This window comes from Siphateles boraxobius, unplaced genomic scaffold (assembly GCF_051911475.1).
Source record: "Siphateles boraxobius isolate OS27281-9 unplaced genomic scaffold, OSU_SipBor_1 8, whole genome shotgun sequence".
Classification (NCBI taxonomy): Eukaryota; Metazoa; Chordata; class Actinopteri; order Cypriniformes; family Leuciscidae; genus Siphateles; species Siphateles boraxobius.
Window position 1 is genome coordinate 34,898,091 of NW_027509208.1, and position 16,910 is coordinate 34,915,000.

Consider the following 16,910-nt stretch of genomic DNA (forward strand, 5'->3'; position numbering starts at 1 on the left):
AACTTGTGACATGTGTCAGTGGATAGTGGCATGTTCCAATAAAACTTGTGACATGTGTCAGTGGATAGTGGCATGTGCCAATAAAACTTGTGACATGTGTCAGTGGATAGTGTTCTTATTATATAATTCCTTAAATGTATTTGTAAAAGATGAGTATAAGCAAAACATAAAGTAGCCTAATCAGAGTCTGAAATCAATATAAATAATTAGTAAATCATTTATTTATATTTTATAAATTAGTAAATAATTTTTTTATATTTCATAAACTAATTAGTAAATAATTTACTTACATAAATTATAGCATTATTTATATCGGCATCAGACTCTGATTACTTGTTTTTATTTATTTAATTTTTATTTAATTTCTTACTGTACTTGAACAAATGACAAGTACACCTCCCGTAGATGTTTCTCAACTGTCGCAACATGTCACAAACTGACATCTTTGAGAAAAGAATAGGCTATTTATATAGGCGTTTGTTTCACAATTATGTCAGTATAGCGGCTCAGCTCATCTGTCAATCACTACAGAGGTGTCACAAGACGGCAACCTGTTCCGAGACAGTGTCAGTGTTCCGCGATGTCAGTGACACATGTCACTATCCACTGGCACATGCCAATAATGTCAGTGATACATGTCACTATCCACTGGCACATGCTAATAATGTCAGTGATACATGTCACTATCCACTGGCACATGCTAATAATGTCAGTGATACATGTCACTATCCACTGGCACATGCTTATAATGTCAGTGATACATGTCACTATCCACTGGCACATGCTAATAATGTCAGTGATAAATGTCACTATCCACTGGCACATGCTAATAATGTCAGTGATACATGTCACTATCCACTGGCACATGCTCATAATGTCAGTGACACATGTCACTATCCACTGGCACATGCTAATAATGTCAGTGACACATGTCACTATCCACTGGCACATGCTAATAATGTCAGTGACACATGTCGCTATCCACTGGCACATGCTAATAATGTCAGTGATACATGTCACTATCCACTGGCACATGCTCATAATGTCAGTGACACATGTCACTATCCACTGGCACATGCTAATAATGTCAGTGACACATGTCGCTATCCACTGGCACATGCTAATAATGTCAGTGAAACATGTCACTATATCCACTGGCACATGCCAATAATGTCAGTGAAACATGTCACTATATCCACTGGCACATGCCAATAATGTCAGTGACACATGTCACTATCCACTGGCACATGCTAATAATGTCAGTGACACATGTCACTATATCCACTGGCACATGCTAATAATGTCAGTGACACATGTCACTATCCACTGGCACATGCTAATAATGTCAGTGACACATGTCACTATATCCACTGGCACATGCTAATAATGTCAGTGACACATGTCACTATCCACTGGCACATGCTAATAATGTCAGTGACACATGTCACTATATCCACTGGCACATGCTAATAATGTCAGTGACACATGTCACTATATCCACTGGCACATGCCAGTGGAAACCGGATGTGCCACCGGATGTGCCAAAACGCATAGTGACATGTGCCATTGGCTTCTGTGCGTCAGATGCCCATGTCACTTAATGTTAAAACTGGTACTGCAATTAGTGAAGAGGACTAGACAAGGACTAAACGAGGGGGCGTGGTAAGGAGAAACTAGGAGGCAAGACAAGGGGAGCACATGGCCAACATAAACAAAGACCAAGCCATGTGCTCAAGCACAAAACAAACATGGAAACATTGAACAAAGATACAAGAGACAAAGCTGCCAGGGCAGAAGCCTGACACTTTGAACTGAAGCCAATTATGTGACCTGAGAGTATGACGGCTTTGAAATGATAAAAATTCCTGTTTAAATAATTTGGAAGTTTTCTTAAAATAGCCTTGTAAATTAAAATATACCAATGTTCGAACCTGCGCAAATGAAGAGATGACCATCCTACCAATCTGTACAATGTACAATGATGTGTCCTAAAACTAGAGTTAGTGACATGTCTGTGAGCTGAATGATAAAGGGGTTCAAGATTGGACAAGGTGGACAGAGAGGCAAACCTGTAGATAGCATCCCCATAATCAATCTGTGACAGAAAAAGACCAGCAACTAAGCGTTTTCGTGAAGCCAAGGAGAAACAAGACTTTAGCCTATACAGAAAACCCAATGTGAATTTTAATTTCTTTGCAAGATAATCAACATGGTATTTAAAAGTTAGGTTTTTGTCCATCTAGATTCCCAGATATTTGTAATTATCTACAGACTGGATACAGACTCCATCCAGTGACGTGATGGAGAGGGATGGTAGCTTTGTTCGCCCAGTAGTAAAAACCATAACTTTAGTTTTGTGTGGGTTTAACAGCAACTTCAAATCTAATAGAGCATGTTGCAGGGTGTCAAAATCTGCCTGCACATTTGAAAAGGCCAACTCAGCTGTGGGGGCACAGGAGTACAGAACTGTATCATCTGCATACAGATGATACTTACAAAATTTAAACTTATCACAATTATTATTAATATAAACTAGGAAAAGCAAGGGTCCCAAAACTGAGCCTTGTGGAACACCCTTCGTAACAAGGACTGGATTTGACATATCATTGCCATATCAGAACACACTCTGATGGCAATAATGAAAGCATTGCCTTTAATTTCAGTTTAATTTAGATTAATGTGCAGTCATATTTATTTTAATTCTATTATTTATTTAATTTGTAGCTTCTCCTCAACTCTTGAACCCCCGTCAGGGAAACCCTAAAAAGACATTTTTGCTCATCTTAGCGTATAGTGACAGTTGACTTTTATGTTTCGAATGATGCACAGAACTTCGACTTTCCAGACAAATTGTTTTGAATTTTCGCTTTGACGCGAACAGTGTAGACAGACTCAATGATAAAACCGGTTCTGTTTGCATTTGATGCGTTGTTTGCTTGCGTCCAGTGTAGAAACGCTGTTAGACGCCCAAGTGCCGATCAACAGTATGTGGCGTAACCACCAGTCCTGCAAATCTTTTGTTCATTAATTCATCTGTTGTCATTAAGTATAATTGTTCTTGTTTTGTACGCTCTGCCTGCTTACACCGTATTTTGAGTGTGATTCATTGGACAAAAAGTTGAAAACACAAAGTTAAAGATTTTGACTGATAGTATTTTTTTATTTATTTCTAAATTTCTATAGATATAATAGTTGTAGTGAGTCTGATATTGTGACCCAATCTAAAGTAAAGAAATGCACCCCTGTGTGAAGTTTTTTTAATTACTGCTTTCTAACACTTCACAATTCAGTTTTCAGACCATACAATGCAAATGCAAAAATGAAAAATTGAAACCAGACATTAATTTTTCTTGTTTTTCCAGTTACATAATCAATGGATAGTTGCCTTTTTCACCTCTTTTTTAAATTTAACTTTTGCTAAATTGTGACTTCAGAAACAAACATTTGAATAAATGAAATCTACTTAGTTTTACATAGTCGAGCACACGTCATTAGGATTTCTGTGGTCATAATCAAGATCATGTTGTATTATAGGCTATTGATCATCACATGCATAATCCATCCATCATCCCCTATATTATGATAATAAAAGCCCTGATTCATTCAGTTGCATTAACTCAATACTGGCATCATATGCGATGAAAAAATCATCAGAAGTGCTTCTGTAAACTGTGAGGATGGGTAATGCAGGTAAGTTACTGTAACACACAGAGACAGAGTTATAATAACAACTCGTTCCTTCCACACAAACAGCTGCTGCACATTAACTGCCTTCTGGCTGTAGGCTTGAGGTCTGTCGTGCACTTTCATCTGAACCTACTGGACATTTCAAAAAGGTTTCTGTGTGCTCTTATCTGGAAAGCATTTTTCAGAGTGACTTTTTAACGCGAAACAGGAAACTCGTGAATATTAATGTTATCCCCGCCCGTTGCCACAGACCAGCAGTAAACATGACGCATTGTTTTGTCGGACACTGATTGGCTGTTGAGCGGCATGAAGGCTATTGATTGGCTTAGAGGTACATTTGAAAAATATGTTGCCAAAATGCAGTTAGCAGAGCGGCGCTAGTTAGAGGAGCTTTTAGCGATTTAACGTTATATCTTTATTAATATTTTTTAATTGAGTCTCGCTTAACCGTAAACATTTTCCCTCTGACTGTATGTGTTCAACAAGAAGAAACGATGGACATTAATTCTTATTTTCAGTAAGTAACGTTAGCGGCCTTATCATGTTTATGATTCAGGTTCCCTTTAATTCGTTTATTGTTTTTTTTTTCATATGATTTCTTAAATATCATGATGTTTTGTTCTATATGACACATTTGTGTGTCTCTCTTCTCTGTGCTTGTCGTGTTTCTAACACATTTTGCACTCGTGCGGTTTGAGAGCTAAGTTAAATTAACTTATGACAGTCTTTGAATCGGTGGCTGCTTCCCATAGTGTTTAAACTGTTTACTGTGTGAAGATTAATAACACGACAGGAATACAGTAAACTAGCTCTGGCTTTGCGAAACGTCATCATCTTGTGTGATTGTTATTAATCTGCATCTGTTGATGTCACTGATCTTCATCATTGGTGTGATTGTCACTAATGTTTATCTGTTGATGTCACTGATCTTCATCATTGGTGTGATTGTCACTAATGTTTATCTGTTGATGTCACTGATCTTCATCATTGGTGGTGTGATTGTCATTAATGTGCATCTGTTGATGTCACTGATCTTCATCTTCATCATTGGTGTGATTGTCATTAATGTGCATCTGTTGATGTCACTGATCTTCATCTTCATCATTGGTGTGATTGTCATTAATGTGCACCTGTTGATGTCACTGATCTTCATCTTCATCATTGGTGTGATTGTCACTAATGTGTATCTGTTGATGTGACTGATCTTCATCACTGCAGGGCCTTTGAGCTGAGCGTGCGCAGTTATGTTGGCGATGACCCGTTAGACCCCTGGGATAAGTAAGAACACCTTTAAATTCTTTATTATAGTAATGAATAATGATGAAATGATCCCGTCTGCCCATTACTCATGGCTGTTTTGGCAGGTTCGTTCAGTTTCTGGAGAGCAAGCTGTCGCTGGAGGAGAGGAAGGATTTGTCTGTGGTTCTGGAGCGCATCGTTCAGACCTTCCTTCAGGATGAGCGATACCACAACGACCCGCGATACGTCTCGCACTGCATCAGATGTGTAGGTTCCCTCTCACTCTCTCTCAGTCTCAGACTCAGGATCTGTGAGATGAACACACACCTGCCTCTCTCTGCAGGCCGGCTTCTACAGCGACCCGATGGAGGTGTATCGTTATCTTCACGGCCGTGGCGTGGGCACGCGGACGGCGGCGCTGTACATGGACTGGGCGCATCAGTTTGAGGAGAGAGGGCAGCTGTCCCAGGCTGAGCTGGTGTACCAAAGAGCGCTGGAGAGCAAGGCTGAGCCGCAGGACAGTGTGTTGCAGCAGTTCAGGTGAGAGACCGTAGCCGTGCTCCCATTACCCTTTAAAAATATGAAAATCACTGAGAAAGCTGCTTTCATTTTAAAATACTTACGCGCGCTTTGTGAAGAGTGCTCGTGCATGCGGCTGTGAGTGACTCATTGGTTAAATGTACTTGCATCTCAAAATGCTTTTGACGCGAAATTAATGTAAACACGGTCAGTTATATCTTAAACCAACAGGACAAACCACATTTATAATTTCAAAAGAGATATGTGCATTAGTGTGAATGCAGCTTATCGTATAGGGGGAAAATCACTCCAGCTCTTGAATGGAAAACGTTCAGACAGCCTACTTTTAAATACTGAAAGCACTCTTTGTTTATTGCTTGTAATGTTTTTTTTTCCTTCCTCTTAATTTACTAGCTTTTATATTTTGAAGCTATATTAGTTTATAGCCCATTTAAAATTCTTAACATATAATTGGTTTAATTAAATGTGTTATATATTTAAAGTATGTATTTACACATGTAATTAAATGCATATTTTGAGTGTTATTAAGATTAATTAATAAGAAAAAAATTAGATCGGATCATGAGCTGCCAAAAGATTCCCATCCCTACTGTACAATGATTTATTGCTTGTCTTTGTCGACTAATACAGAAGGTAAAGAACTTAAAGTAATCGCATATTAAATCGCAATCGCAATATTGGTTAAAAAAAATCGCAATTGAATTATTTTCCATAATCGTTCAGCCCTATTGCCAGATTATTGTTGAAGTGAAGTATTATGAAATTATGAAAGTGAAACAGAAAAAAGTTATACAAGTTTGAGTTTATGAAAATGAACAACGTAAAAATATAATTATTTATATTTTATATAGAATATATATATATATATATATTACAAAATATATTTTACTCTAAAACTGCAAGAAAATGTAAGCCAAAAATCTGAAGAAGTTGTGTTCCTAATTTTAGTTTGATATCTCAAAAAATTAGCTTTCAGTAAGATTTTATTTGGCCGCAGTACCAACATTTTTCACTAGATGGACAGCCACGCTTCATTACAGAAGAAAAATAAACTGTACCGTTTGCACAGTTTACCAATCTGTCCACATGGATGTAAATTGACAATCTGTACCCACAGTTTAAAACTATCCGTCCCCACGGATTGTAAAACCGTGCACACAGTTTATTTATTTTTCTCTTCCCGGAACCTAGGGGGGCTCCGTAGAAAAAGCTCTTTTACTGTCTATGAGAAAAAGTCGCTTGTTTTGGGCTTGTTTTCACGGACCTAGTTGCTTATTTGTCTCGCGAGATCTGGCAACACTGTGCCCAAACCCCATCTCTGCAATAATAAATAATAAAGGCTGGTTTCTAAAGTACTTGTTTCTGCCTCTATGTATTAATGTTCATGGGTAGCTTAAATGTGTTCCATTCAGACCTTAACATTAAGTCTTTTACTGTTATTTCAACAAGACATTTTTCATCTGCTATACCCAATGTTTAGATTTGTTGTGGTATTTATGCAAATTAGCACATATGTAATTAGATTATGCACCGTTCGTCCATGTTAACAAACAATTTCAAAAAACTTGTATTACATTTTTTGTTTGTCTTGGTGTAAGTAATCAACTCAGTTATTTTTATGGTGATATTTAAAGGTTAAAATTTGTACCCTATTCACGAGAGAAAAATAATGAATAGGCGACTGAATAGGCATTATTTGGGTCTTTTTCTAAACTTTCCCCTAATGGGATTCTTCTGGGCTTTTTTTTCTTACTCAGGACATAGTGAGGATACAAAATCAGTTGAGTTTGCTTCTGTTGCAATTTGTTCAAGGTTGACCCCCATTTTGGCTTAAAATGACTGGACTATGTGTGCAGTTTTAAGTTTGTGGGAAGATCGATTTGAACAGAGTGAAAAGACTATGCAGTGTTTTATTTTTACATTTGATTAATTAATTTCGGGTAGTATTTCATACTACATGTTAAATAAACCTATGCTACTGTACCTGAAAAACTATTTTATTTGTATATTTTATTTCTATTGTATTTTTCCTATTGTTTGTAATTTGCTTCTTTGTTCCTATTTTTGATATCAAAAATAAAATAATTTTCTGCCTTGCTTTATTATAGAAGACTGTGTGTAATGATTGTAGTCAACTTAATGGGCATTTGTAATATAATATTGGGTTGACTAAAGTGGGAAGAAAAACTAAATACATTTTAAGGTTTACATTTAATTCAGTATGATTTTTTTCTTCTAGAGCTAATAAACTGTCCTAATAAACTATTTTTCCACCTGAGATTGCCACCACTAACCTACGACCAGATATTGTTTTGTGGTCTGGATCAGCATGCATTGTTCAACTGATAGAGTTAACAGTGCCATGGGAGGATGCGGTAGATGAGGCATATGAGAGGAAGAAATTGCGGTATGCTCATCTGGCCACTGAAGCAGAACAGCGAGGATGGAGAGTCCAGGTTTATCCAGTGGAAGTGGGTTGTCGAGGTTTTGTGGCACACTCCACAACCCGGTTCCTCAGAGACGTCGGATTCAGTGGCCAAGAGTTGCGTCGCACAGTAAAGAACTTATCTGAAGCAGCAGAAAGGAGCAGCAACTGGCTGTGGTTGAGACGGAAAGATTCTAGCTGGCTGTGTACAGGCCGCCATGCTACGGTTTCGTAGAATTCTTGAAAACTTGAAGAGTGTGTTGGTTTATTTGTATAGTATTTACAGTCATTACGTTCCTGTGTATATTGCGTGAATGACGGGTGGTTGGGCAGATATTGTGTTTTGCGGTAGGTGGTATGCCATACGGAACCGTTGCCACTGAAACTGCATATTAACGCACCAGTGGGGCTCGACAGCCTTGGTCAAACGGGTTGGCGCGTATGGTTGGGTTGCGGAGCGATTGTGAGATTGTGGTTCGGTCTCAATAGCAGGAGGGATGTAGAGGTCAGTAAGCTGGGCTGAGTTGAGTTGGGGACGAAGGGGGGTGACTCTGGGACGCCAGAGTCACTGTCGAGCCCTCTTGAGGTGTCGTGGGCTAGTCGACGAAACACTGAGGACGGAAGGTGCCCACTTGAAGACCCTAGAGATGTCCCCTACTCAGCTCAATCCAGATGGTTGTCATGGGGGGACCGCACTGCGGTTGCAGCCGTTGTGTGTGCTGACGCGTGTTAACACTAGTCAGAAGGAGATTCACATCACCATATGGAAAGAAGCGTAAATGGATGGAGAAGCATAGGTTACTGTAAAGCTACGTCTTAGTTGGTGCTTATCTTGGCGAAAGCCGAGTACAAATCAGCATGAAGTTTTAACATCTACTCTCGTGTAATGGAAATCTACCGCAGTCAAATAAGAAAAGTAACACGAAACTGTAAACTACAATCAAATCTACACATTCAATCTAAATTTGATTCAAAATGGAGATTGGAGTAATTGCTGTAATGTGTTTGCAGGCTCTTCCAGACACGCATGAACACGCACACATCAGCAGCAGCAGCAGCAGGTGCAGTAACCTGAGCTCTTCATCACTCTTCCTCTTCCTCACTCTCTTCATCACTCTTCCTCTTCATCACTCTCTTCTACATTCACGCAGCAGCAGGTGCATTAACCTGAGCTCTTCATCACTTTCTCCACTTCTTCACTCTTCCTCTTCATCACTCTCTTCATCACTCTTCCTCCTCTTCATCACTCTCTTCTTGACTCTTTTCTCCTCCTCTTCCCCACTCAGATCATGTGCGGCAGCCGCTGCAGAACTCCCAGCTGGTCAATCAAACCCCCCGGCAGAGAGAAGCTGTTCAGTCGCAGAGCAAGGTACTGTCCACGTCTGCTCAATTGTTAGTCTGGAGCCTGGGAACTTCAAATAAAACTGCACACTGTCATTTCTGCACGTTAAGTCTATTTATTATCAAAGCTTTTGTCAGTAATACAGTTTTTGTGGGGCAAAATGTGAATAATTGCATTGCAATCTGATTTAAGGTGTGCCCCTGAATGTTCTGCGTGTGCTGCTCCTGGTAAACACACTCAGGCTGGAGCCCTGGGTCATGTGCTCGTGTCCTTAACCTGAACATGAGGAAAGAAAGGGAAAGATGTTAAAGTCAAAAACAAACAGATATTCTCCTCAGAGTAAATTGCACACACTTGTTTTTCAAAATTTAAAGCATCGTTTTTATTTATCTTGATTTCTTAAAACTCTGCTCTAGTGTGCTTTTCCTTATCATGCAGGAGAGCAGCGGCTGAGCTCAAGAGTTTCGTTAAATAATACATATTTTGTTTTGTTTTTCACCAACCTGAATTGAATGCCTTCAGAACATTTCAAATATGCAGCATGATTCACACGGGCTTATTTTATGAGACTTTTGTTCTGCATCCTTTTTTTTAAAGCTTTTGAATATAGTATCCACAGTTCATTATTCATGTCGGGCAAGTAAAATTCACTTTCAGACAACAGAAACGTAGCGGTCCATCTGCGGATCCAGTATTCATATAGACTCACTCACACTGTACTCAGGGTTCCCGCGGATGGATACTTAGTCTTAAATTAGATTTTTAAAATTTAAGGTTATAAGTCTTAGTCTTATTTTTACTAATGAGGGGTCTTAAATTTCAGATGACACTTTGAATTAGACATATCTAAATGCTTTACCAAATTAAAACAATCTAATTATCATACATATTATTCTAGCTTAGTGGATTTGCTTGTTCACGTGACAAACATCACATAACTCATGCACTGTACTTCAACTCTTCTGAAGTCACATGATGCTTTGTATACTGAAATGCTTGTCTAGATCTCTTTGACACGTTCGTGAGAAAAGCAGCAATGTTCGATTGATTAATGAGCAAACGATTCTTTTGAGTCGGCTTTCTTTAATGAATCATTTGATCCAGTTCTGAATGATTTGTTTATTAATGGCTCTTGAGCTGCTCACTGACTTAGTGATCCAGTTCATCGGTCAACAGAAATTATCATGCATCACGATGTACGCTTCCATCTGAATCTCACATGAAGCATCGTATGACTTCAGACGCCTGGTATAAAGTGCCCTTAGCTCTCATAGTGCTTTTGTGTTTTTCTTGAAGCTTGAAAGCTCCAGACTTCATTTACTGCAGTTTCATGGATTATAACATGAGTGTGAACAAACAGAGTGAACTGAACCGTTTCTGTTGCAGGATCCAGGAGCCTCTCCTGCTCCTCGAATGGTGCGCATGTAAGTGTGTGTGACATGAACTTCATGTTCAGCAGTGTGTGTGTTCAGTAGAGGTTTTGTGCAGGGACTGATGATGATGATGGTGTTGTAATTCCTCAGGATCTCGCGCTCTGAGAATAACCCGATCCGGCCAGCCGGCAGCAGTAGTGTGGAGTGTGTGTCCATGTACTGTGTGAAAGAGCTGCAGTGTGAGGGGTCCGAGCTGTCGTTCGAGGAGCTCAGAGCCAGACGCTACTTTACTAAATGCAGACAGGAGGAAGAGCAGTGGCGACTGGGTGAGGAGACCTTCACTTTACACACACACACACACACACACACACACACACACACACACACACACACACACACACACACACTACAGAAGCTGCAGACACAACCAGACAGTGTACAGGTTCTGTTGTGTAGTGTATAGATGAACCTCTCACACATGCGCAGTGCTGCTGTTATAACGCTGTTGTTTGGTCAGCCGAGGAGCAGCGCAGGCTTTGGGAACAGGAGGAGGAGGTGAGGAAGATGAAGCAGCTGTTGGAGGATCTGGAGAAGAACTTGACTGTGAATCCAGTGACTCTTACGGTACAGACGCACACATCTCCTTCTGACTAACATGTTGTAAGGGAACTTAGGACCAATATAACTCAAATGAGATTGAATTACAGTGAATAAGAACCGAATTTATATGCAAATTATTCAGAATTAATATTTAACCCTGTATCAACTATTCGTCCACCGATAAATTGGACTAGGGTATTTTATTGATTCTGGACAGAATATTATCCCGTGGCCTACAGTAATATTATCATAAGATTATGAGCAAGGTAACAAAATCTACAGTTTAAGGAAGTAACTTGTAAGCACACAAGATACTTGTATGTAAAATCAAGCAAAACTTTATTGTACTACTCTAATACACACAAACTAATCTAATGAAACATTAATTCAAACAGTGACAGAAAAGGGGTGTGTTATTAACGGAATATGAATGGAGTCCCAAATGTTTAACGTTAGACACTATTTCTTGACCCCAACCTGAGAGAATCAATACACTAGCAATTCAACCTTCGTTCGTTTGCTTAACAGGACTTGCACCAGTTCAGCAAGAATTAGGAGATTGTGTACTTGCGTTTGGATGCTCAGGTGAGTGTGTGCGTTCCGTTCTGTGACGAAGTTGCTGGAGGCAACCACTTTGGCGCTGATTGGCTGGCAGTCGGTCGATGATGCGTTCAGGGACAGCACTCGATGGTGAATGGTTGGTTGGCTCTGCCGGGTGGCGCTTCGTGTGCCGGTTTCCTGGATTGCGGGTTGCTATGCAACCGAGTTTCCTCTGAGTCTGGCGGAGCTACAGGATAGGCTCTGAGAGGGTTTTCTTTGACGAAGTTCAACGAAGGCCCTTTCAGAAGAGTTGAGTTTGAGTGAGGTCTTGGTGGTTTAAAAAGCATGTAAGCGTACACGCAAGACGATGGAAAGGTCCTCACAAAACAAAGCAAAAGCAAAAGTCACTGCAAAAGCAAGGCAAAAAGCAAAGCAGAGCTGTTTGTCATTGGGTTATAAGCGTGTCCATCCGACACGTCCTTCTGAGTGTGTCAGCCAATCAGATATTGTCTTGGGCGGGACTTACGCCCAGTTCTCCGGTTCTTGAATGTAATTCGCATAATGTCCACATGATTGCATGTGCTCAGTTAAAGTTAAATGCGTTAATAAGCCAACTTTATAGTTAAAATATGGTGCTAGAAATCGTTTACCCATCATGTAGGTACCAAATAATATATATTTCCCATAGTTGAGGTAGGAGTTAATAAGGATTTAACTGTGATAAATGTTTAACACACAGAATGAACTTGGGTAATATAAAGCATACATAATACAAAAGATATACATATTTGAGGCAACTTCTGGTGATTAGTTCTTATAACTGAGGTAGAAAAACCTAAGAAATAGGCTGTAATCCATGGTAGACACCCAAAGAGAACTCCACAGATTATATAAAACATACATGATACATAAGATATATGTGAGGTAATTACTGTTGATTAATTCAGCTTATTGGAAGCAATTTTGAGACCGTTGTTTGTTTACAGCTGCAGAGAAGAGGAGTCCCTGGTATAAGATCTGTGGTGATTCCGGGCCATGGGAATGCCTTAGCACCCTTCGTTTCCTGATAAGGCTGTGGATTTATGCATTGGGGTCACCATAGGGTTTCTTGGCCATTTGGTCTTAAGTTTGGGGAACATAGAAATCTTTTCCTGCTGTCCTGGCATCGCTGGTGTGAGATTAGACAGGCACTGGAAGTGAAAGGGGGGTACCATCTCCTTTAGCCATCTTGGCACCATGACTGTGTTTTATGACTTACTAATGGTTCGATGGGGAATCGTTCCGAACTGTGGAATGTGGTGTTGTGTTAATTAAAGGGCCTGTTCACGGATAATCCTACAATGTTTAGCATGAACACTTCTGTCCAATCACACGCTCTCTGTGCCTCTTTACACACACTGCCATCAGAAATGTCTGTCTTACAGTAACTCACATCATCACAGAAGAACTGGGATACATGTTTATAGTTCACATATGAACACTGTCTACAGTAGTGATCAGAATGGACCGCTTGCAATGAGCTTCGTGACGCACTTCCGTTTGGAAATAGTACGTCTCACTTATTTCCGGTTAGGTTTACTTTCAATGTACTGTGGTCAATGAGTTGGACAAACGCCACCTAAAATGAGTGTCCGCAATAAGATTTAAAAATTTGACCTTTTATATAGACAGGAGAAGGGATATTTCTCATAGTTTACTGTGTGCAGAATTTTCCAAACTTATTGGAACATGAAGTTTTAATCCAACCCAAGCCGATCTGAGAGAGCAGCAATTGTTAAACACACACCATTATTTCACCACAGGGTGTCAGTGTTCGTCCTAACTAGTGACCGCGACGCTGTGTGAGAAGTGTGTGAGAATAGATGAATAACATGAGTACCAACCACAAACATTTATTATGTGGATTAAATATGTTCAATGTTAATCTTTTCACTATTTACATGTTTATGCCCAAAATGCTATAATATTCAAAGTAGTTGACTGTCATTCTCCTCTACGCTGTTTACGTTATTGATTTAAATAGCCTAGCCTATTTAACATCGTTACAGGCACCCCGCGAGCATTCATTCATTCGACTATTTATAATGTCTGGAATAAACACCAGCGCACACAAGCAATCCTTTTAACCCTCTGGGGTCCAAGGTGTTTTTGGGGGCCTTGGGATGTTTTGACCCACGCATCACACACATGACCAGCGTCGGCGAATAGTGAGCCTACGTGTGAGCACTACGCTATCACACTATGTTAACTGACTAGAGGCCCACAGAGAATGAAGTTAATAGTTGAAATAAAGTCGTTATTTTGGGGGGTTTTTGCGCAAAGAGAAAAGTATTCTCGTCGCTTGATAAATTTAAGATTGAGCCACTGTAGTCACTTGGACTATTTTAACGATGTCTTTAACTTTTCGGGGAACAAGTTTCAGTCCCTTTAGAAGCCTATGGAGGAGTGATCCAGCTCTCAGATTTAATCAAAAATATCTTAATTTGTGTTCCGAAGATGAATGATAGTCTTACGGGGTTGGAACAACATGAGGGTGAGTAATTACTGACAGAATTTTCATTTTTGGGTGAACTATCCCTTTATTTTATGAGACAGCTCCTCAAATGAAACTACCAGCACTTCCAGGATTATTACGATAATATTATTCCTCACAGCGCAGCAAGATGACGTAAAGTACAAGATTCTTATTAAACTTGATGTGTTTTATCCAGCTGATGTGGGCGTTGGCATGTTTGCAGACCTGCCAACCTGTACGCATTTTGTGTAGCGGATATGCGTTTTGACCTCAAAGTACACTGGTACGATTTGTCACTCTAAACTACGCAAAAACCTGGTGACGTGCCTCTGTTCACGTGCAGTCCTCAAATCAAGCAACAGCAAAAGATGAGTTCGACCAATCATAGCGATTGGTTAATTCCCCAAATGGCAAGCGGGGATGATTGACAGATGCGTAAGGCCTATCATTAAAAAGAGACTGAAAATCGGCAGCAATAAAGAATCCCGCTCGATCCCTCTTCCGCCGTCTGACTGAGTTCATAAGCAAGGACAGTAACGTAACAGTAGTCACGGTACTTCTGACTCCTGAAGGTAAACGGGCTGATGTGGAAAGTTGAAATATTGTATTGAGTTAACTTAATCTGGATTCGATGATCACACGGGAGTGATCGCAATCGCATGGATTATCTTAAAATACTCTGTCATTCATGGTCACTCTGATAAGAGTAAAACATCATTCAGCCTTGCAAATTATAACATTCTTCAGTAATGCTGAACAATAAATCTAAATAATATTTAAATCTCTATGGTTTAGTGATTTATGAAAGTTCTGTGATTTGTGGATTACTGATAAACGCGAGTCTGGAGAAACAGGCGTTTATTTATTCTCAGTGTTGAGAAACGTAGCCTGCATGTTACGTTATTGTGTTAATAATAACTAAACTAATTATGTTACATTTATTTTGTATGAAAACTAGCGCGTTAGTTACTTATGGATTAAAAAGTACCGTTGAATCAGATCTGCGCAAGCTCTTTTACAAAAACTGACGCGCGCACACAGAGAGAAGATAATTGTAAAATGAAAATTGACGGGCTAAGTTTAAATTGTTCTTGGTTGTGTTTTTTTCTATCAATTTCAGAAAGCATTTTGTTTTATCCATCCCTGTTTTTAAAATTCGTTAAATGACGGACGTTTTACTGTTAACACAGCCCTCATGTCGGATTCGTCTAACTTATAGGCTAAAGTTACTTGATATTCTTTTTAGAATAAGTGATTCGTTTTGCTATTATTGGACTCATGTCTATTCATTGTCAACTATTTTCTATAAATATGTTTGTATTGGCTAAGGTTGGCTAACGTTTATTCAGCTAATAAATAGATTCCATCACTCACAGTTGAAGAGTACCTATGATAAAAATTACAGACTTCTACATGCTTTGTAAGTGGGAAAACCTGCAAAATCGGCAGTGTATCAAATACGTGTTCTCCCCACTGTAGTACTTAAAGCCACTTAATATAAAGTGGGACCGAAAAATCTCTCGTGCCTGTATGACAAGTATTCGCCGAGTTAGTTCATTTCCGGACGTGTTTCAGAATGGACTTCACTGACAGAGAGAAGGCAAAACTTGCATCATTTTTATTTGACAAAAAGCACAACACTTATGGTGCTTTTCCACTGCATGGTATGGTACGGTGCAGCTAGCTTCGGCTCACTTTAAATGGTTCCACCTCTGTTTAGGTTCCAAGCGTACCGTACTGATACTAAAATGTGACGTGAACACACTGCAGATCACTGATTGGTCAGACAGAATCGCCACTACCAGCATCATTGTATTTGCGAGACATCAAACCCGCTAGATTTAAATAGCCAGTAACATCCACCGCTGTAGCACCTGTTTCAAAACTACTTGCTTGAAGAAAAAAGAAAGAAAAAAAAAACTTCCAAAAAAAATGGCGGAATCATGGTCAGTGGACCAAGTGCAGACGTTCCTCTCGTTGGTTGCCGAGGAGCGGATAAACTATAACGATCAGTGTATAATCCCACCCAATTTGAAGCGGTACTAACTGCAGTGGAAATGCAAACCGAGCTAAAGCGAACCGAACCGTGCCGTACCATGCAGTGGAAAAGAGCCATTTGTTTTTATTGTGAGTATACACAAAAAAATAGACACTTAACAGGATTGAATGATGTATAACACTTTTATGTAAGATCAAAATCAACATTATTTTATTGAGTATTTCAAGTCTCTTTTGCACTGATAAGAAAAAAAGTGAGCAGGTCACGCCGATGTGACCGCCGACCCCAGAGGGTTAACAGTAAGTTTCATTTAAAAATGTAAACCCAACAGGTATGAAATGTCAGAAAGAGAAAAAAACTGTTAATGAGAAGACGAGCATATAGGACTTCTGCAGCTTAGTGGATAACTATATTTAGCTATTTATTATTCAGTATGCACAGTTGGAAAGAAAATATATTTATAGGAACATTTCAGCAGGCTCAAAATAATCAATACAGAGATCATTATTCATTGTTTTATTCACTTGGCAGCCATAAAACAGTGATAATCTGCATTCTCATGTATGTAGGTGTGCTGAATGGAAACTCCTGATATGTACTAACTAGAATGCGGAAGTAGTTGTGCAAGTAGTCCATAGATGTCATTTACA

General features: G+C 39.4%; 1 protein-coding gene across 2 annotated transcripts in view; it reads left to right on the forward strand.

Annotated features, from left to right (window-relative positions):
- The first annotated feature begins 4,013 nt into the window (after nt 1-4,013).
- The window catches only part of bub1 (BUB1 mitotic checkpoint serine/threonine kinase), a 48,380-nt gene continuing 35,483 nt past the window's right edge, over nt 4,014-16,910 (forward strand). The window contains exons 1-9 of one of the 2 annotated variants that reach the window (XM_077220329.1): nt 4,014-4,204; nt 4,906-4,965; nt 5,052-5,193; nt 5,270-5,466; nt 8,903-8,952; nt 9,178-9,260; nt 10,620-10,657; nt 10,757-10,932; nt 11,124-11,230. In XM_077220329.1, the coding sequence (XP_077076444.1) occupies nt 4,182-4,204; nt 4,906-4,965; nt 5,052-5,193; nt 5,270-5,466; nt 8,903-8,952; nt 9,178-9,260; nt 10,620-10,657; nt 10,757-10,932; nt 11,124-11,230 (876 nt within the window). In that variant the 5' untranslated portion in view covers nt 4,014-4,181. The remainder of the gene's footprint in view (nt 4,205-4,905; nt 4,966-5,051; nt 5,194-5,269; nt 5,467-8,902; nt 8,953-9,177; nt 9,261-10,619; nt 10,658-10,756; nt 10,933-11,123; nt 11,231-16,910) is intronic. The other variant, XM_077220328.1, reaches the window with a different exon arrangement.